General features: G+C 39.7%; 2 protein-coding genes across 2 annotated transcripts; one reads left to right on the top strand and one right to left on the bottom strand.

The window, feature by feature from the left end:
- The first annotated feature begins 3803 nt into the window (after positions 1–3803).
- Positions 3804–5669, top strand: LOC138013348 (major facilitator superfamily domain-containing protein 6-A-like). Its single transcript, XM_068860396.1, has one exon. It carries the CDS (start codon positions 3921–3923, stop codon positions 5544–5546), a length of 1626 nt encoding a protein of 541 aa, XP_068716497.1. The 5' UTR covers positions 3804–3920; the 3' UTR covers positions 5547–5669.
- On the bottom strand, positions 5666–17989 carry LOC138013349 (uncharacterized). The gene is made up of 5 exons (XM_068860397.1): positions 17807–17989; positions 16875–17438; positions 16595–16711; positions 15490–15755; positions 5666–5761 (listed from the first exon to the last, which is right to left on the bottom strand). The coding sequence occupies exons 1-5, from the start codon at positions 17886–17888 to the stop codon at positions 5666–5668; spliced, it is 1125 nt and encodes a 374-aa protein (XP_068716498.1). The 5' UTR covers positions 17889–17989.
- Positions 17990–18013: the final 24 nt, after the last annotated feature.

Below are 18013 nucleotides of genomic sequence, written 5' to 3'. Positions count from 1 at the left end.
TGTAGGGTGCCAACGTGTTCCAAATAACGTCCAATTTGTTCATTTCACGTCGTTGTCGGACCGAGAACAGCGAGGAAATCTACCAAAGCGTAAAACACACTAGCGGGGTTGTTAGAACCAGTGCTGCTGCTGTTCTCGTCCTCGAAGGCGTCCTCGTTGCTTGAGCTCCATATTAGCGTGCTCTGAAACGAAGGAGTTCTGACTACGGGCATTGCGTGTTTCATCCGTTTCTCAGGGTGCGTATTCCGGAATAGGAATACATGGAATTTTAGAGATATCTTTATTATCTTTGCCGCTAAAACGCTAGATATACCGTTTTAAACCATCACTCCACGTATTCTCATTCCGCTAAATGGTCAATCGAACGCACTCTCAGTCTCGAAATATAAACTTTACAGCATTCCCAGCTTCTTCTTGACAAAATGAAAATTGAACTACATTCCTGTAGATGTTATAGCTCAGTTGGTTAGAGTGTCCCACCGGCTTCGGCGCTAAGCGTTTATACCCAGTGAGTAAGCTATGTTTCCTTTACTCGGGAGATTTCAGTGGCAAACCCAGCGCCGGAGAAGTGAACCGAAAAGTTGTTTCTGCAAGCAACTGGGACACGTCATTTCGTGAATGGCATTCGCACTTCAAGCTGGGTTTTATAAACTCGAAAACGATCACGAAGATGTTTAATTGAAATTTGAAAATTCGCAAAACTACGAACAGAGCTTATGTGTTTACATGCATGTTCACAATCCACGTGCTTGACTCGGACCCACGATGGCAGTTTGTAGCACTTTTCTTTGCAAACACATGCACCTTCGCAAAGCTAGAATTCTGCGTTACACAACGAATAGCTTGATCGGCCGGCACATCTAAGATTAATAGATATTAAGCTTAAGCTTACATGTAGATCTGTTAGTTAAGAGATATATGAGCATCACTAGATGTCTGTAAGCTAAAGTTCATGGTTAAATTCAATCGAAATGACAGACAAAACAATAGCAGCCAACAGAATCACGTAGTAATCAAGTTGTTTTTATTGCCTTTTGAATACAATCAATTCAGTGACACCTGAAATTTTGTTCATAGCTGCTCTATCTCGCGGCAGCAGATGCATTCCTTTTCTTGCTGTCCCGGCCTCCCAGGTCAAGCAAAAATCACAGCTGCACCAGGTCGTATTTCCCCTTCTTCAGTCTTCCCTTTCGGTTGCTGCCTCTTTCTCGGATCCTGAACTTTCTCGCATTGGTTCAAAAGAATATGGTTCAAGTTCTGCCATAAATTTTCCTGTGTTAACGACGAAGAAAGCGGAGTACCATTAACGATAACAGAATATTTTAGTGAAAACCAGCATCTTGCTTGTACGAAATGACGTCACAACATGGCGGCAGACATTCCTTTTTCGGAAGTAACCGGAAGAAAACGCAAACAAAATGGCGGGCGTTCAAATTGGAAAAACAACCAAGGAATTTGGGCAAGGCCTTTCAAGATGAAAAAGGATTTTTGCTGTTTTTGTAGGTAAAGCATGTTATATTTCGGCGATAATAAGACACCAAAAAATTTGATCTTCTAGCCTTCAGTTCTCCTTTAACTTCAAAGAACTTTTACCGTGGAAACCGTCAGACGCTCAGAGCACACGCTTAGACTCGCAGTGAAAAAAAAGTTGAACTTCATGTCAGCCTCGAAGCCAACGTTTCTCGATTCCTACTCATTTCCTTCAATCTTTCTGGGTTTAGTATTTTACGTATTACGTTCTGGAAAACAAAACACAGCGCAGTTGATAGTTTCCTGTGTGGCTCAGCTGGTTGAGCACCGGGCTGTCACGCGGGAGGTCGTGAGTTCAACTCCGGCCGGACCAACACTCAGGGTCTTTAAATAATTGAGGTGAAAGTGCTGCCTTTGTAATTACATCTGCAAATGGTTAGACTCTCTAGTCTTCTCGGATAAGGACGATAAGCCGGAGGTCCCGTCTCACAACCCTTCAATGTTCATAATCCTGTGGGACGTAAAAAAACCCGCACGCTCGTCGCAAAGTGTAGGACATGTAGTTCCCGGTGTTGTGGTCTGTCTTCTGTGGTGTATCATGGTTGGGAGGGTAAATGCTCGGAGATATTAGCTACACCAAGCTACTCTAAAATCCGGGGGTAAATAAAGATGTATGATATGAATAAAGCACTGTCAAGTTACTGCACTACCACACGTACGCAGTGCTTACCTATTTTTTAGCATTTTATTTATTTTAGCACTTTTTGCCGTTAGCAGTTAGCCTGCGTCGCATACAGACTAAACCGCCGGTATAGGCAGTCTGCGCAACGACTCCTAAAGACACCCCGCAGGTTTGCCGGGATTTCTGTATCGCTTTCTGATTGGATTTTACGCGGTTTTTGATTCGACGTTTACTTTCTTGTTACGTCAAGCATCCGTCATTTGCTTGACAGAAAAATATGCTTTGCATTTCAAGAGCCAGAATGTCAAAAGGCAATGTTTACTTCTTTTGTATTCTGCAATTTATGTCGTCGCGTTACAGAAAGGGTATGAAAGGGTATTGCTGGTGAAGGGGTGGAAACGCATTCGCCGAAATTTGTCTTTGAAATTAATCGCAAACAAATACAAATAAGAGATTTTTGCCGTAGACCGTAGGCAAATTACTGTGCGAATTTGAAATTCACGAACACGTTGATTTGATTTTGATATTTCCCATCCTGCAACAAGTCGAAAGTGACATAAAACCACAAAGTATTTACCGTTCTGGTTGCGGTTTAGTTTTCTCGCGCGTGATTGGCTTCAATCAGTTACGTGAAACACAATAACATTTCATGAACGTTTCTAGTGTTCTCAGTTTTCGGATTTTCACAGTAACTAACATATTGCTAAAGTCAAGAAATTCCTGCAACGTGTTTTCCTGCTCAGACAGAAGACAATCAATTTAAAACTGATCTTTTAGGACTTTGAACGCTCTTTCCCACCTTCCAGATTCAATTGCCATTGTGGATTTCCAGAGTAAAAGGATTCCGTGATTTGTTGAGTGAAATATCCAATAAGAGAGTGGGTAAGAATCTAGCAGATCAGACAGGAATACAGAAATCGCTGCAAAACTGCAGGATACAAGAACACGCTTGTTGGGCAGACGGACTATTTCTAGTTTTTTGACCTACAATGATTTCGAGTCACACGTGTCCGGCTGCGCGTAGGCTATGAGCACTGAGCAATTTCTTTTTGCCGTGACAGTTTTGGGCCACCGTATTGGAGCCATTATCACGAAATTGTCCTGGAAGAGATGATAAAAGTTAACTCCAGTAAATGAACCCAGGGTGTATTTTTCTTGTATCAAGATGATGACTCAAGCGTGCATGAAGGATAAAGCTTCCACGAGCCTCCTTTTGTTCCGTGGCCAAGAGCTCTATACTCCAATTAGGGTTACTAGGATTTTTCCAAATATCCTCAAAATACATTCCTGCCAAGTCAGGAGATGTCACGTGCCCCTCCCCCATCCTCGTCGTTTACCGTGACGATCACGCAATCACGCGAAACATCCAGTGCAATAAGGAGCAAAGAACTTGTGTCTGCACCCTATGTTTAATCTTATTCCGACATTCATTGAATGCGTTCCGATCCTAATTTTTCTGACCCATTATACCCACTAAAAGAGGCAAGACGGCTGTCAAGTTTTTAAAAGCCAATAAAAACATTATAAAACACGTACCCTTATAGGGGCAATAAAACAATTGAAACACCAGTTACACGAGATTATTTAGGTTACAACGTTAAAAATTAACCGGACGGATAAAAAAATAGTCTCTTTGTTTCCCTAGATGATGTCACCGCTTTTTAGGTAACTCGACGGCTCAGTTAAGGACTAATGAAGTGTTTCAATGTTTTTTGGAGTTTATACGTTGTGGAAAAGCAAGCTTTATTTTTGCTGAGTCAATGGAAGAATGCAAGAGGAATCAACATCTTCACCAAGACTTTATGACAGCAATGATGAAGAAGGGGATGAGAATTCAAAACATCGCTTCCATTGTAAGATTAACCGAAAGCGACTGGTGTCCAAACTATTTTACCTGTTCTTCTTCTCGGCTTTTGGATCGTTGTGGCCTTATCTATCACTTTACTTTAAACAGTTGTTTTTATCACCGAGGCAGCTGGGAATTCTTGTAGCAGTTCGATCGCTTGTTCAGTTTGTTTTCACACCTGTCTGGGGTGCCTTAGCGGATCGGTTCAACAAAAGCAAATTAGTATTATTGTTAGGATTGTCAGCTTGGCTATTGTCAACATTTTCTTTGGCCATAATACCAATAGGAGAAAAACCAAAAGCTTGCTTTGAGATGAACTCTTTGTCTTTATCATTGTACCAAAATACTTCAACCCGCCGTAGTAACATCACAAGATTACCAACACGCTCACGAGCGATGAAAGCTCAACGTCACACTTTAAAGCGCTCGTACGAATCGATTTTTGGATCAAGTAAGTTTCTTCCTTGGGCTCTAAGCTTTTTTTCGAGGGAATTAGAGCGCGAGGAATCCACCAAGCTTACCGAAAATACGTTTCCGGATATAAAGTTTCATCCTTCACCAGAGAAAATATCTGATTCGTCAAGACTATTCGTTTTTATGCTTTGTATTATCGTGGTTGGGCAGATGTTTGCTTCCCCCACCCAGTGCCTTGCGGACACAGCAACATTGCAGATCCTAGCAGAGGACAGTCATGAATATGGAAAGCAAGCATTCTGGGGATCTGTTGGGTATGGAATGACCGCTTTTATTGTGGGAACTGCTATAAGTGGACGAAAGACCCTCAACCCTTGTAGCCAGGAAATGGACATAAATTATATTCCATGTTTTTACGTATTTGCATTTTATATGGTAGCAGCTTTGATTGTGGCATGCCGGTTTCGTTATAAGCCTGTTGATCACTCTCAATGCAAAGAAACTGCTGTAGGAGGGTTAAAAGTGCTCAGGAACTTCGATTATGCCTTTTTTCTATTCATTGTATTTTACTGCGGAACTGCATTTGGATTTATACAAACGTTCCTCTTCTGGCATTTGCGAGAACTAGGGAGTCCACAAATTTTATTTGGATTGATCATTTTGACAAACAGCACAGCTGAAGTTGTCATCTATTTACTATCTGAGCGTTTGCTTAGTAACATTGGTCACTTCCGGGTAATGTACCTTGGTTTACTCTGCTATGCCCTCCGTTTCTTTTATTACTCCTACTGTAGCAGACCATGGCTGTTCCTTCCTATAGAGCTTATTCAAGGAATAACAACTGCTGCATTATGGTCTTCATTTGTTTCGCATGTGGGTGCTGAACCTGGCATAGCCACTACTCTCCAAGGACTTGTGAATGGATTCTACACCGGACTGGGCTACGCCAGTGGCGGGCTACTGGGAGGAGTCATGGTCCATGAGTTTGGTACAAGTACGGCTTTCCTCGTTTTTGGGGAATTAACCCTGATAGTTCTGTTTGTGTTCATTATAGTGAACAACGTACGTCATACAGAAGAATCAAAAAGTGACGTCAATTTACATACTATGAACCAAGCGGATGATTTTAATTAGTCAATAACCTGTTGTTGTTTCTTCAAGTGAATTGTACATAAAAATCCTAATAGTTATTCAGGTTGTTTATATTGCTTCCATATTATCATTCTTCGCTACTTTGCATCCATATATTTTCCTTACTCTAGGAGGCAAAACAGAAACTGATGTCTCTTTTCCATCTTGTTATGCTTTCCCTCGCGTCTCTCCTCCAGTCCCAGATAAGCTGACACCACCTTAGAATATAAACGTTTGCTTATTAAGCCTTTGAGGGGGAACATTTTTGTGTCGCATAACTGCGCCAAAATTGTTTGAGCGTCCTGATAAATTAATCCGGAATTTTACTCTGTAGAAAATGGTTATTGTTGCTTTCTTCCGAGAATTTAACCATTCGATCAATCACGCAATTCAATCATCAATTTTCCTGGTACTGCCCTCGGAATGTAATGACAACGGCATAAAAATTAAAAAGAAAATAATTTTTTACACTTTCAAGCCCAGATAATGGCCTTAACTTTGTGCTATAGGACGGGGACAACTGCTCACTTGTCTCTCTGTCTTTACTAAAAGCTGAACCATTTAAAATCTCATAACAGCATTTTTTAACTCACTCCCGACGCCGTATTAACTGAGTGGTTGCTGAAACGAGCCCCTCCCTTTCCTCACTTCCCCTCCACCACAAATTTGCGGACCTAGTAGACCACATAGATATAGGTACCTTGGGTTTCCATAATTTGGGCTACTTTATAGAGTGTGGTAGATCCTAACATGATAAGCGAATTGAGATTGGGATCGAATGGGTCACTGCCCCCCCTCCCCCCCCCCAAAAAAAATGGGGGAAATCAAGGCTTTTCAAGGCTTGAGCACCATCGCACAACAAGTGGAAATCCGAGGGGTCCTATGGAAAGATATTGCAGTTCTTTGTGTCATATACCAGTAGAGATACAGCTGTGAAAGAAGGAAGAAAAAACTGACCAATAAACAACACATAAAAATCACTTTTTACGTAGGAGTGGAATAGTTTTGGGAAGGTACTGGTACCCATTACTTGGAACGTTCAACTGTCTCTTCTCGCCTGCTCGGACCAACGACCTCAGTTAAGAACGCCTTAACTTCCTCTCTTGCATTTTCAAATTAGCTAATTCATGTGTTGTCTCCTATTAAGGTGGCTCAAGCGAACAATTTTTTTCACAAATTTTTAGACAATGCCCTATGACAAGGACTGACTCTACAACACTTGTTCAAATAACTGCAACATTGTGGTACCTTATTATTCCACTATTACGCCATTTTAGCATATTTGGTTAAGAGAAAGCGCAAAATATGAGACGTTAATACACTGTAGTGTCCCGGTTTGACCGGTTTAGAACAGCAAATAGGGACGAAAGAAATTGTTTTCAACACGATGCAAAGCCTGAGAATTAGCATGTCATACTCCATGAAGGATAGATAATCCTTTAAAAAAGGAAACATCTTTTTTGTAGCGGAATAGTAAGTCCCTTAGTCGATGGTTTAACATATATTCTCGCGGACAACTTGCTCGATACTATGCAACTCGCAAAATATCGGTAGTAGCCAAAACGCAGGGCGGGAGCCCGGGACGGGGTCGGGGTGTCTTTTTTTTTTTTTCAATTTTCAATTTTTGTCGTTATTCTCCTGTAATGTTATATTCGAGTGTTCGGCATCTTTCCGTCATTTATGCAGCTATGAAAGAGACATCCTTGTTTTTCGAAATTAAGAGTATTTCAGACTGTAATAGGTGTTTTTGTGGGGAATATACGCTAACTCCTAGAGACACTGAAGACTCGCTGAGCTCCACATTTTAAAAATTACATTTCAATGTTTGCTTCTTAAAAACCTTCTCCGCAATACAATTAAAACGAAACATAGCCACTGTTCCACGATAGGCGTCACACAACGTTCTCATTTGCTTGTTTTCGCAAAATTGTTTTCAATGTTGTAGTGTTTTTTTATCGTGATATTTGATTCGATCCCTTGACTTCCCAATAGAATTGACTAGCAAGTTCTCGTGCGACTCTGGCTTTACTACAAACCGTTTGAAGTAAAGACAGACAACAACATGACATTAACACGAACAAACACGCAAATGAGAACGTTGCGTGATTGCGAGACGATCATCGTGGAACTGCGCTTCTGTTATTTCTCTCAAGAAGCAAACATTACAATGCTATTTTAAAGTGTGGAGTACAGCGAGTCTTCAGTGTTTCTGGCAGTTGCCGTATATTTCATAAACTCCAATTTCAGCATTTTCGGAAATCATCTTAATTTCGAAAAAGCAAACTCCGATTTTCGGAAAGACTGAGTCAGATGCTCGCAAAAACCAATTTCGATTTTAAAATACACAAAAAAACAAAGTCCGATTTCGAGAAAAAAAACTGAGATGTCTCTTAAGAACTTTCATAGCTTCTGTAGGTTCCTTAATGTTTTTGACTCATTTCTACCTTAAATGAAGGACAGATGCCGGTCATTCGAAAACAACAGTACAGGAGAATAACGACAAAATTTGAAACAAAAAAAGGGGGAAAAAAAGGCACCCTGACCCCGGCCCCGCGTTTTGGCTACTACACAAAATATCCGCGTGTATTATATGTTAAACCATGAAATAAGATACGAGTTATTACTCAAAAAGATGCACTCATTATTGCGACGTAGAGACACTCCTTATATAGGAGAAGCAATAACTATCTTACGGTGCACCAAAATGGAAATAAAAAGTGCCATTCTACCGAAACGCTTAACATCTTCATGTCGTGCCTCATTTCGAAGCGATCGATAAAGAAGCAAGTACATTCTAACAGCATTTATGCTCTTAGATTTGTCAAAGGCTTCGATAACATCGGGCATAATATCCTTTTGAGAAAACTTCGAGGTTTGTTGGGATTCCCCAGGGATACGACTGAGTGGAGGGGGGGAAGCACATTATGGAGGAGGGAGAAATGGCCCAACAATATTGGGAGGAGGGAGAAATGAGGGGGGGGAAGTAGGGAGGGGGAAGAAAAGGAAAAGTTGAGAGTGATTTTACCGTCAGAAATTACAGTGTTTGTATGGGAATCCAATAATAAATAATAACTATCTGAATTGAACTCTTAACAGAAACTCATGACCTTGAAGAGTTTAACTTTGGTTCAAAGCTGGGGTTTTCCTTTAGTTTAAAAATTCCTTATTTGGATGTTACGTGGTTCTATTTTTACTGGGTTGCCAAACCCAGTCGGAATCTGTGTTTCATTTCTTCGTAATTTTTTTTTCCGTGTCATGGAAAGTCTTGCCTGTCTCTCCCCTGCTTAGTGGTGTCTTTGTGCATAGAGTCTTCTGTGCGTAGTTTGTTAGGTTTGAGGGGGCTGGGGTAATGCGTAGATTTCTCTGGTGCACACAGGAGAACATTTAATTAACCTGCATATTATGACGTCGAAAGTCATTGTAATGCGAATAGCGTTTTACAGTCGTGGAGCTCAAGAATGGAACGTCAATTGGATGAACAAGACAGGCGGTGAAAAATAAATATTTGGAATCTCTACAGCGACGAGTAATGGTCTTCGACAACAATTTCATTTTTTATGGTTGGATATCAAGTGAGCTTAAACGAAAAGGAAAGGAAAAAAAGGAAAGGAACTTTATTTAAGTGTCTAGTAGATTTAGCGCTGGAGCACTAATTGGGGACACTGTAAAGTGAAATTAACAATTGACACAACAATTCAAATGTTGGTTTTTGAGGAGAGGGGAAACCGGAGTACCCGGACAAAACCTCTCGGTGCAGAGTAGAGAACCAACAATACAATACATACTGGAATTGACCGCTCCCCATAGGGACTTTTCAGGGCCAATAAATCACCAAAACAATAGAACACAACAAAAACAACTGTTAAGAATCCCAACTGGCCGGAGGCAAACCAGTTGGCTATTTACAAGTGCAGCTGGGAAGTTGACCCAGGAACTACCAGGATCAAATTCAACGAGTGGCCAGAGCGGGTCTTGAACTCGGCTTTTCCGGATCTTAAGGCAAGCGCCCTAACCACTGGGCCACACTGCCGCCTGCAAAACAAACTCAACCCACATATTTGGAAATGTGACAGTGACGAATTATTTGAATAAAAGCTTGTTGTCTCTTTTGTGCTTCATTATTTACGGTCAAAGTTCAAAACGAGTTTGATGTGAACTGTCAAAAATTTATTTAATTGCATGTACTTTGTGACACAGATTGTGTCTTGCTTGCAAGCACGCAATTGAAATAGGAAGAGTTTTTGCCTCTAATAGCAAATATGTTGTTTGTTTCAATAAATTTTTCGCCGGAAAAGGTTTGTTCTGAGATTTCCAGAAATCTGCATACGTGCATTTGCATACGTGGGTTGCAATGTGATACGGGAGGATTTTATGGTAGTGCAGTGTAAGCAGCCCATAAGTCACGAAAATAAACAGGTGTGTTGGAAGCGTGCTTGCGTTTCGACAAAATGAGCCCCAAAATCAGCAAAAAATTGTGACGCTGCTGAATAATAAAGTAGCTGCTATTTCCAAAACGATGGAATTACCTGGTGATAATTAACCTCGTCTTGGAGAGTAAATTTTTGACGTTGCAGAAACAAAGGTCAACCTCAAGAGCTGGGCGATTGTGATCTTTGCGTTGAATTCGCACATTTCTTGTCAAACCTTTTAACAATTGAAAGAAAAAGAAAACTAACAAAAACAAAAACCCGGTATCTTGCCATCATTTGACACAGATGCTTCATTGTTTCGCGAGTAAACACGAAGGGGTATCTTGATCACGGCGCCCGCAGAATTCGATGTCACTTTCGATTTGCGATTTACTTGTGCAGCCAAAAATACAACAACAAAATTGAACGAGGCAAAAATCTCCCAAAATGTTTAATGTTGTTTTCATGTCGTAAATTTTGTTGCTGATGGCAAAGTATTTTATTCTCAATCGACCGTCCTGAAAACTTCCTTCTGCTCTTCCTAAAAACTGTGTATCAATATTAATATAGTTTGGCTTCAATATTTTTTTTGCATAAGGCAAGCTAACAAAATGTGTATCTTGCTTAGTTCGCATTTTGAGCGTTAAATTAGACTTTTCGGTCCTATCCTTCTGTTACAAAGTAGTATATTTTCTTAGGTCATCCATCCAAATACTAACCCCGTCGGACAGGGTTAACTTCAGTGAACCTTTGTATTACAAATCTGTCAGATACTCAGAGTGCACGCTTAAACTTGCGGTGAAAAGAAGTTGTGAGGTAACTCACTCAGCCTAGAAGCCAATGTTATTCCATTCCCTTTTATTTTCTTCAATCTTTCTGGGTTTAGTACTTTGCTAGTAACCACATGTCTTCTCAGGGGGCTATTTCTACCATGACAGTACAATGACATACAATGCCCAAACAATATCGTGTACTATTACAGCTACATATTACGCAAAGACAACTTGAATCTCCTGGAAGACAAAACGCAGCTCAGTTGACAATATGAAATAAATACTGTACTACCACACAAGCGCAATGCGTGCCTATTTTTTCTAAAGATGACAGGAATTTTTTCTTTCTGACAAATGATTAACAGGCTGGTAGCCAGGTTTTTAACCTCAGAAAAAGATCTGTTTCGTCGTGTGAACGTGTGAGCCAAAGGGCCTCTGCTGGCACGACGTCTGGGTGATTTAAGTGGTCTTAATGACCCCCGACTTGAAAAAAATGACTGGAACGCTGCAGTTCAATACCACCCAACTCAGTCCCTTCTGTTTTTGAGTAACACGTACTACAGGCAACCCAGTGTACGCTCACGGGGCGTCTAATTGTCCATATTTGGGCATAACATTGGTGTCCTAAAATCCCCAGCTTTGTTCCAACGAAATGAGTTGAAATTTACGCGGTTAAAGGTCATGCATCTGTTTCTTAACAATTTATGAATCGCAAGATTAAAATACGAGTCAAAAGGAGTCCAAAAAATTGTCTTCTCCAAGGTTGAACGATATGGTTGTGCCTTCTATACATTTGTTCATATTTTTTTCCACAGGTTTATGGTCCGCTTGGGTAGATTGTTGTGCTTCGCAGAAAAAAAAAAGTGTTTAGCGGGGCTTAACACTTTGGTGAATACCCAGCAAATACATTTTTTTGACTCTTCAGCCAAGCCGTCTTAACTTTGCGAATCACAATTGTGCAAAATTCTTTAATTCTTTTTTTTTTCAATTATTTACCGTCGGTTTTCTACATAAACACTGTATAATTGTATCTGTTTTATGCCGCTAAAATTATTTCCAAAAGCGCAATGAACATTTTTTTGTCTTCGGTAGCTAATTTCTCCTAGAATTCCTTACCCCAAACTTGACAACACAACAGGGAACGACCAGGGGCCCGTTTCTCGAAAGTCCCGAAAACTTTTCGGGCCCGAAAAGCCATTTGTGAAACTGCCAACCGCTCGTTTTGGAAAGGCGACCTTTTAACATGTTTTCAAGCTACCTAAACGAAATACGTCTGTGAAGTTTGGCGACTTAAATCCTCTCCGTTCTTGAGATACAAAAGGAATTGTGACACCCGAAAATGCCCCGAAAAGTTTCGGGACTTTCGAGAAACGGGCCCCTGCAGGCCACAACAGAGGAAACTACGTGCCCTACTCTTTGTGATTAGTACGTACGCTCTTTTCAGCCAAATACCATCGGTTCCATGAGTGCAGATGTAGGAGACGGGATCTACTGTTTATCGTGCTTATCCGAGAAGACTAGAACATCTAAAAATTAGCAGATGTCATTACAAAGACATTACGTTCTCCTCAGTTATGTAAAAAAAGAGAACCAGGCTAAGGTTAGTCCGGTCTGGAACTCGAACCCAAAACTTCCCGCACGGTAGCCTGGCGCTCTGCCAACGGAGCTAACCGGTCGGCGGTAAAGTCAAAGCATCTAGCTGGCCAGAATATTTTATAGCACCTCAGTTATGTCCTGTGAACAGAGTCTTGAATAACAAGCAAATTTCCACAAAGCCTTCAGATAGAAACGTAAAATGTTTACATTTATACTGTAGTTAAAGCGTTGCGTCAGCAGGATCGAGAAAAAACGCAAAACAAATTCGAAAAATAGGCCTTGTCAAGGTTTTGGAAGCCATTTTGACGGGTAGGCAAACATGTCCGAAATAACAGTGTTTCTATGGCTTCCAAAACCATGATAAGGCCTATTCTTACCAACTTTTGATGAGGGATTTGTTTTCTATTTTTAATTTTTTTATTTTTTGTCTGTCCTGGTGCTAATGCCGTTTTTCTTGAAGCGAAGTTTCCGTGTCTTAGTGCAAAACATTGACACGGATAGGATTTCAACCGTAACACGATCGTTCGTGTGTAATTTGATCACGTGCGGTGATTCAAATCAACAAGATCGATTCGTGCTGCAATTGTTCGGTGAAATTTACTGGAAAAACGGTCAAATGCGACTCCTCTGCTCCCTGTTAAAATTGTTGAAGAGTGCTTATCAATTTGTCTAGGATTGTAGTTTTAATGAGGTTTGCAATGTTCTGTATCAGTCCGATTATCATTGTTATTATCAGTTTACATTTGTAAAGTTGGATAAAAAGCCAGTTCTGGAGTCAACTAATAAATTCATTAATTAATTTATAATAGGTCACCATAGCAACAAGGAAGCCATCTTAAAACACAGTATAGGGTGCGTTCCTTTGGGATGAAGTGAAAAAGGATCACTAATTCAAGATCACTTGAATCACGGATTTTTCGGTTTCTTTGATTACCATGATCCAAGTGATCTTGGATCAGTGATCCTTTTTCGGATCATCCCAAAGGACTCACCCTAAACTTTCATCTTAAAAACGAGTCCGTGAGCCCCATTTTTTTAGCTGGAAAGTAACTAGCACGCTGGGATAAAACTCTGCGAAGTTTAAAACTCTTGGTATTGGTTTTAGAGCCACCTTAAATTTTCCAGTTGTGAAGATAACTCTAAATCTGCTTCATTTTTTTTTTTTTTACTTAACAAAATGGTTCAAAATTGCTTTCTGGCAATAAAAAATGTTGGTCAGCGTATTGCATAAAAGTTAAAGTTAAAATACAAGGTATTTTCACATGAACTGCCTTTTGCTATGGTAACAGATTTTGTCACAATATTGAGTGCACTTTCCAAGCAGTTTTTTATAGATTTACATGGTATCGTAACAAAACTGCTTAGTACTAAAGTTTTATAAAGTCTATTCTTTTAATGGTACAGTTTCCGCAAAGTTTTCAAACTGGTTTGAACCTCCTTAAGTCGGCCGAACACAGTTTTCGCGCGCGCTCTTGCTAACGCGCGCAAGGATTGCAAAAAATTAAACATGGCTTCAATACAGCAATCATTTCATTTGCTCAATGCTTCCGCTATCTGTACTATTTTTCCTCGTAATTCAACAAAGTGTTTTGATGGTTTTAGTCTTTTATGTGAAACGTATCTTAGAAAAGGTAACGATGCAAAGAACTCCGCAATTCGTCTTGATTTTTCTTTGTTATCGAAAGAACCCAGTTAAATGCAGCGCATGCGTAGTAAGTTAAAAAATTGCGATTGAGTGCGGAATAGCTTTCTCGGAAATACGCCCATTTCTCGAAAATCACTCGTTGGAATTTAACGAAGTTTGGCACGAAAACACTTTAGGAAATAAGTAACTGGAGTATTGGAAAAAAATTGAACTTTAACAGGAGGAAATTCTGGATATTCGAGTGAACTTTCAACAAGGGATAGTTAAAGATCTCTCTGTCAAATTATTATCAGTGTTAACTTGTAAGCATCGTTACAAGCTTGTTGCATGCAAATTATAAAGAAAATCTAACGACCAGATTTTTCTGCAAATAAACAAAACCGATTTTAAAGGCCTGTTTATATTTATTCATGTTGTCATGGCAACGGCATATACGTCAGCTCAACTATTAAAAAACCGAAGTTTGTGTTGTTAACTTGCTTGCTAGTGTTTTTGTTCGACCAAAGGATCGAGGGTCTTAGAGAAAAGGGTAAATGAAACATAGGTATCAAAAACTGTGCTCAGCGACCTTAAGTGATCTCAAGAAGAAAGTTTATCGGAACGATATGTCTCCTGTTCTACAACTCCTTGAACATCTGTAGGCCAAATTATATTGCTTCATCAACTGTTTCAACTAGTTGAGTATTTAATTGACACCATTGAGAAACGTCCGTTTTAATTTAAGTTTTTTGATTGGCCCGGCGTGATGACGGTCGCTTTAAAAGAACGCAGAGAAGTCTGGTAATGACTCTTCAGAGCCTGAGTTACAGCATCTCAACCAAAAACGGTCGGAAAAGTTTCTACCAGGAAAATAACACGCTTAATTGTAACTATCACAAAATCCTCGAATCGGATTGGTTATCAAGAGCCCTGATTTCAGCATTATTTTCATAGCACAGTTTGTAAATGGACACATTGTAACTGAACAGTTGTCCGCATCATCAAGCGCGCTTGTTGTACTTGAATCATTTATCTTATTCCAGAGCTATTAAGAAAACCAGGAAAAGTTAAGCAGGTTAAGCTATAAAAATTTTATCACCGTCATCTTCTCGTATTTTGTAAAAGTTACGATTAATTGATAATAGGACGTAGTGTTGAGCCGTCGCGTTTTACAATTCGAAGAATAATCGTGCTCGAAATTTCAAATACTCGCCCGAATACTCCCTGAATTCCCACTCAGTCCTAGTACCATGAAAGTGAAAACGTAAGGCTACTGAACAGAGTAGAACGTAACCTTCAGTGTTCCTTTGAGCTATGGGTCAAAATAATGAGCAAGTCAATAAATGATAACAAATAACGATGAAACTAGATGTCATCACTCATATAGGAAAGCGAGCTTTCAACGCTGTCAGTTCTTTATTTCTCAAGATTTCACTTCAGATATCAGCTTAATGAGAAAAAAACAGAGCATAAAGGCAATAAGTACTGTTAACTTAAATCCTCAGGAACAACGTTTTACTATATTAGTTTATATAAGAACTTACAATCTTCTTTTTATGTTTGCTCTTTGACTTTTTCACGGACGTTTTCGGTTTTTTCAACAAACGTAAATTTTTTGTTCTTTTTTCCAAGGGAATCAAGCGTATTTGGTACCGCTGAATGCGAAATCCGAATGGAAAAACCGAAGGACTGTCACCAGAGTGATGCGTTTGTTGATAAGCGCGCAGTCTCTTTGCTGTGATGACTTTCTGTTCTGCGCCTTTGTCACTGCGCTGAGGAGAAATCTTGTCAGCTTTAGCAACTTTGGACGCTGAAAAATATGAGATTTGGACTGTGATTCAAGGAATGCTTAAATTTGATTTTATCCAGCAACGAAAACAGGTTGGTATAGTTCATGCTTACACTACGTGCATACTGAAAACATTTTTGTTTAATAATATATGAATATCATAAATTAAACAAATAATGGCGGCTTTCTGTTGTGTTATACAAAGCTGTTACGTCGCTATGAAGCTAGTTCTTTGCACAGTTCTTTATTATCAAATGTTTAGTATTAAGTTTAGAGCCATGCCTCACATAACTCAGTTGGTAAAAAAAAACATTGGAAAATGGCAATAATGATGGTGGCTAACGACTATGGTGGTTGATGATGATGATGCTGATGACAGAGATTAACATGCTATTATAATTATTGACAAATTTAAAAACAAGAGCATGAGAAAACCTAAACCAAATCATTTCAGACTTGACTGACATGGCAATGAAACCTATTGCGCAGGAGTATATGGTGACTACTGCAGGGGAATAATAGCTTATTATTTCGTGCTGCTTTTCACTAGAAATTACATATCTATTTAGGTATTAAATTAATGTTGCCTTCTTTTCAAGTCTCCTAAGTATAAAATCTACTGTTTTTTAATGTAACAATACTGCAATACTGAATAAACTTTGCTTCAAACCGCAAGCGCTGTTTGGCAAACTTTGCCATAAATTTACTAGGAGCCCCGTTTTTAAGGGCCCGTCTACTTCCGGCAGCAAAATTCATTACCCAGTAATAAATGAATCAATACAGAGGCGGAGAGTAGCCTTAAACCACAGTTTAAACTCAGTTTAAATGATCTACCATGAAAATAAGTTTTGTTTACTTACGCATATAGCTTTTTTCAATATATCTGGTCTCCGGGCCTTTTCCAGGCCACTGATTAAACCTGCTGTGAAACAGATATGGATGCAAGAGTCTGAACATCTGCCAGTTTCCTCGAGGTGCTATAAAGGCAAAAAATAGACAGTAGTTTTGTATGAATGAATAGGTTGCTGAGCTTGAAAAACAAGTGAAGTACAAGTGAAAGAAAATATGTATTGATTATATGTCACCAAGGTTGCTTTTGAAGATAGAATTATTTCTTCTTGTGTTTATACTGCAACTCACCATTATCGTGGCTATAAACGTATTCTTGACCAAGGCTTAAACCAGGTTGCGAGGCGAACGCGTAACGCGCGCGATGAGGAACACGTCGATGTTCCCCGAACCAACGCAGTGCATATGGTCTTAAATAGTGCGGGAAGCTTCCTCTTAGAGCAGAACCATAACGCGCACCAGTCATCAAGGCATACAAGGAAGGATAACGAAGGCGATATCGTGAATGGAACCAGGGAGCTCGTCGGTAGAACGGATGATACGTAAATGGTCTGATGCGTCTAAAATGTTCGGGAAACTGGATAAAGTATGGACGGAGAAAAGGGTATTCCTTGTTATACAATGGAACGTTAAGGGGATGGCGGTTCATTAAGCGGTGGATTCTTTCCGCTGCAGCTTTCCGTAACTTGTTTGAAATCAAATGCTTGTTGGTTGTTAAGGGAAGAAGAGAACTGACGCTTGATGGAACGACCACTGTTGATATCTCGTGTTTATTGTGAGTGACTTCTGAGTGATGTTTGCTTGGCTTGTGAGAGTTGTTCTTCACTGGTGGCTTCGTCTTATTATTCCCTTTTCCTGTTTGAATGTTATTGATTAAAAGTAATTCAGTTAATAGCCGATGTTTTTTTTTTTTGTCGCATATGCATAAACTAATTTGTAAAAACGAAATATACTGTAGTCATCTTCTGAGTCCAGATGTTGAAATGCTCCCTCTTTTCAGGATTATCATTCAAATTTTAATTCTCCGGTCTGTGGCCTAAATCAGTGAAACTGAATGTGTAAGGGTTTTGCTTATGAATTTACTGAAGCTTTCTCATTAACTGACAATAGTACTTTTCGAAAAATAGTCATTCGTCTCGAGTTTATAACGTGTTGGGAAATCGCAGGAATTCGGTTGAAAAAGGCCGGGAAAGAATGTTCAATTGAAGCGTGAGGAGTCTTACCCATTGTCCTTTTAGCTTGAATGTTCTTGACTGTAGTAAACATAAAAAGCAATGAGAACAACACCAAAACTCTGCTCTCCATTTTTCTCCTCACGGCAGTCTGAGTTTACTAGCAGTTACTAAGGGTAAGAGATTTCTGTTTTTAAGAATCCGTTTTGAATAACAACAGATTTTCGTCGTATTTGCGACAACAGGTGTCTCATGGTA

This window comes from Montipora foliosa, chromosome 8 (genome assembly GCF_036669935.1).
Source record: "Montipora foliosa isolate CH-2021 chromosome 8, ASM3666993v2, whole genome shotgun sequence".
NCBI lineage: Eukaryota > Metazoa > Cnidaria > Anthozoa > Scleractinia > Acroporidae > Montipora > Montipora foliosa.
Note: the sequence above shows the minus strand (reverse complement) of the source record. Positions and strands in the feature narration are given on the sequence as shown.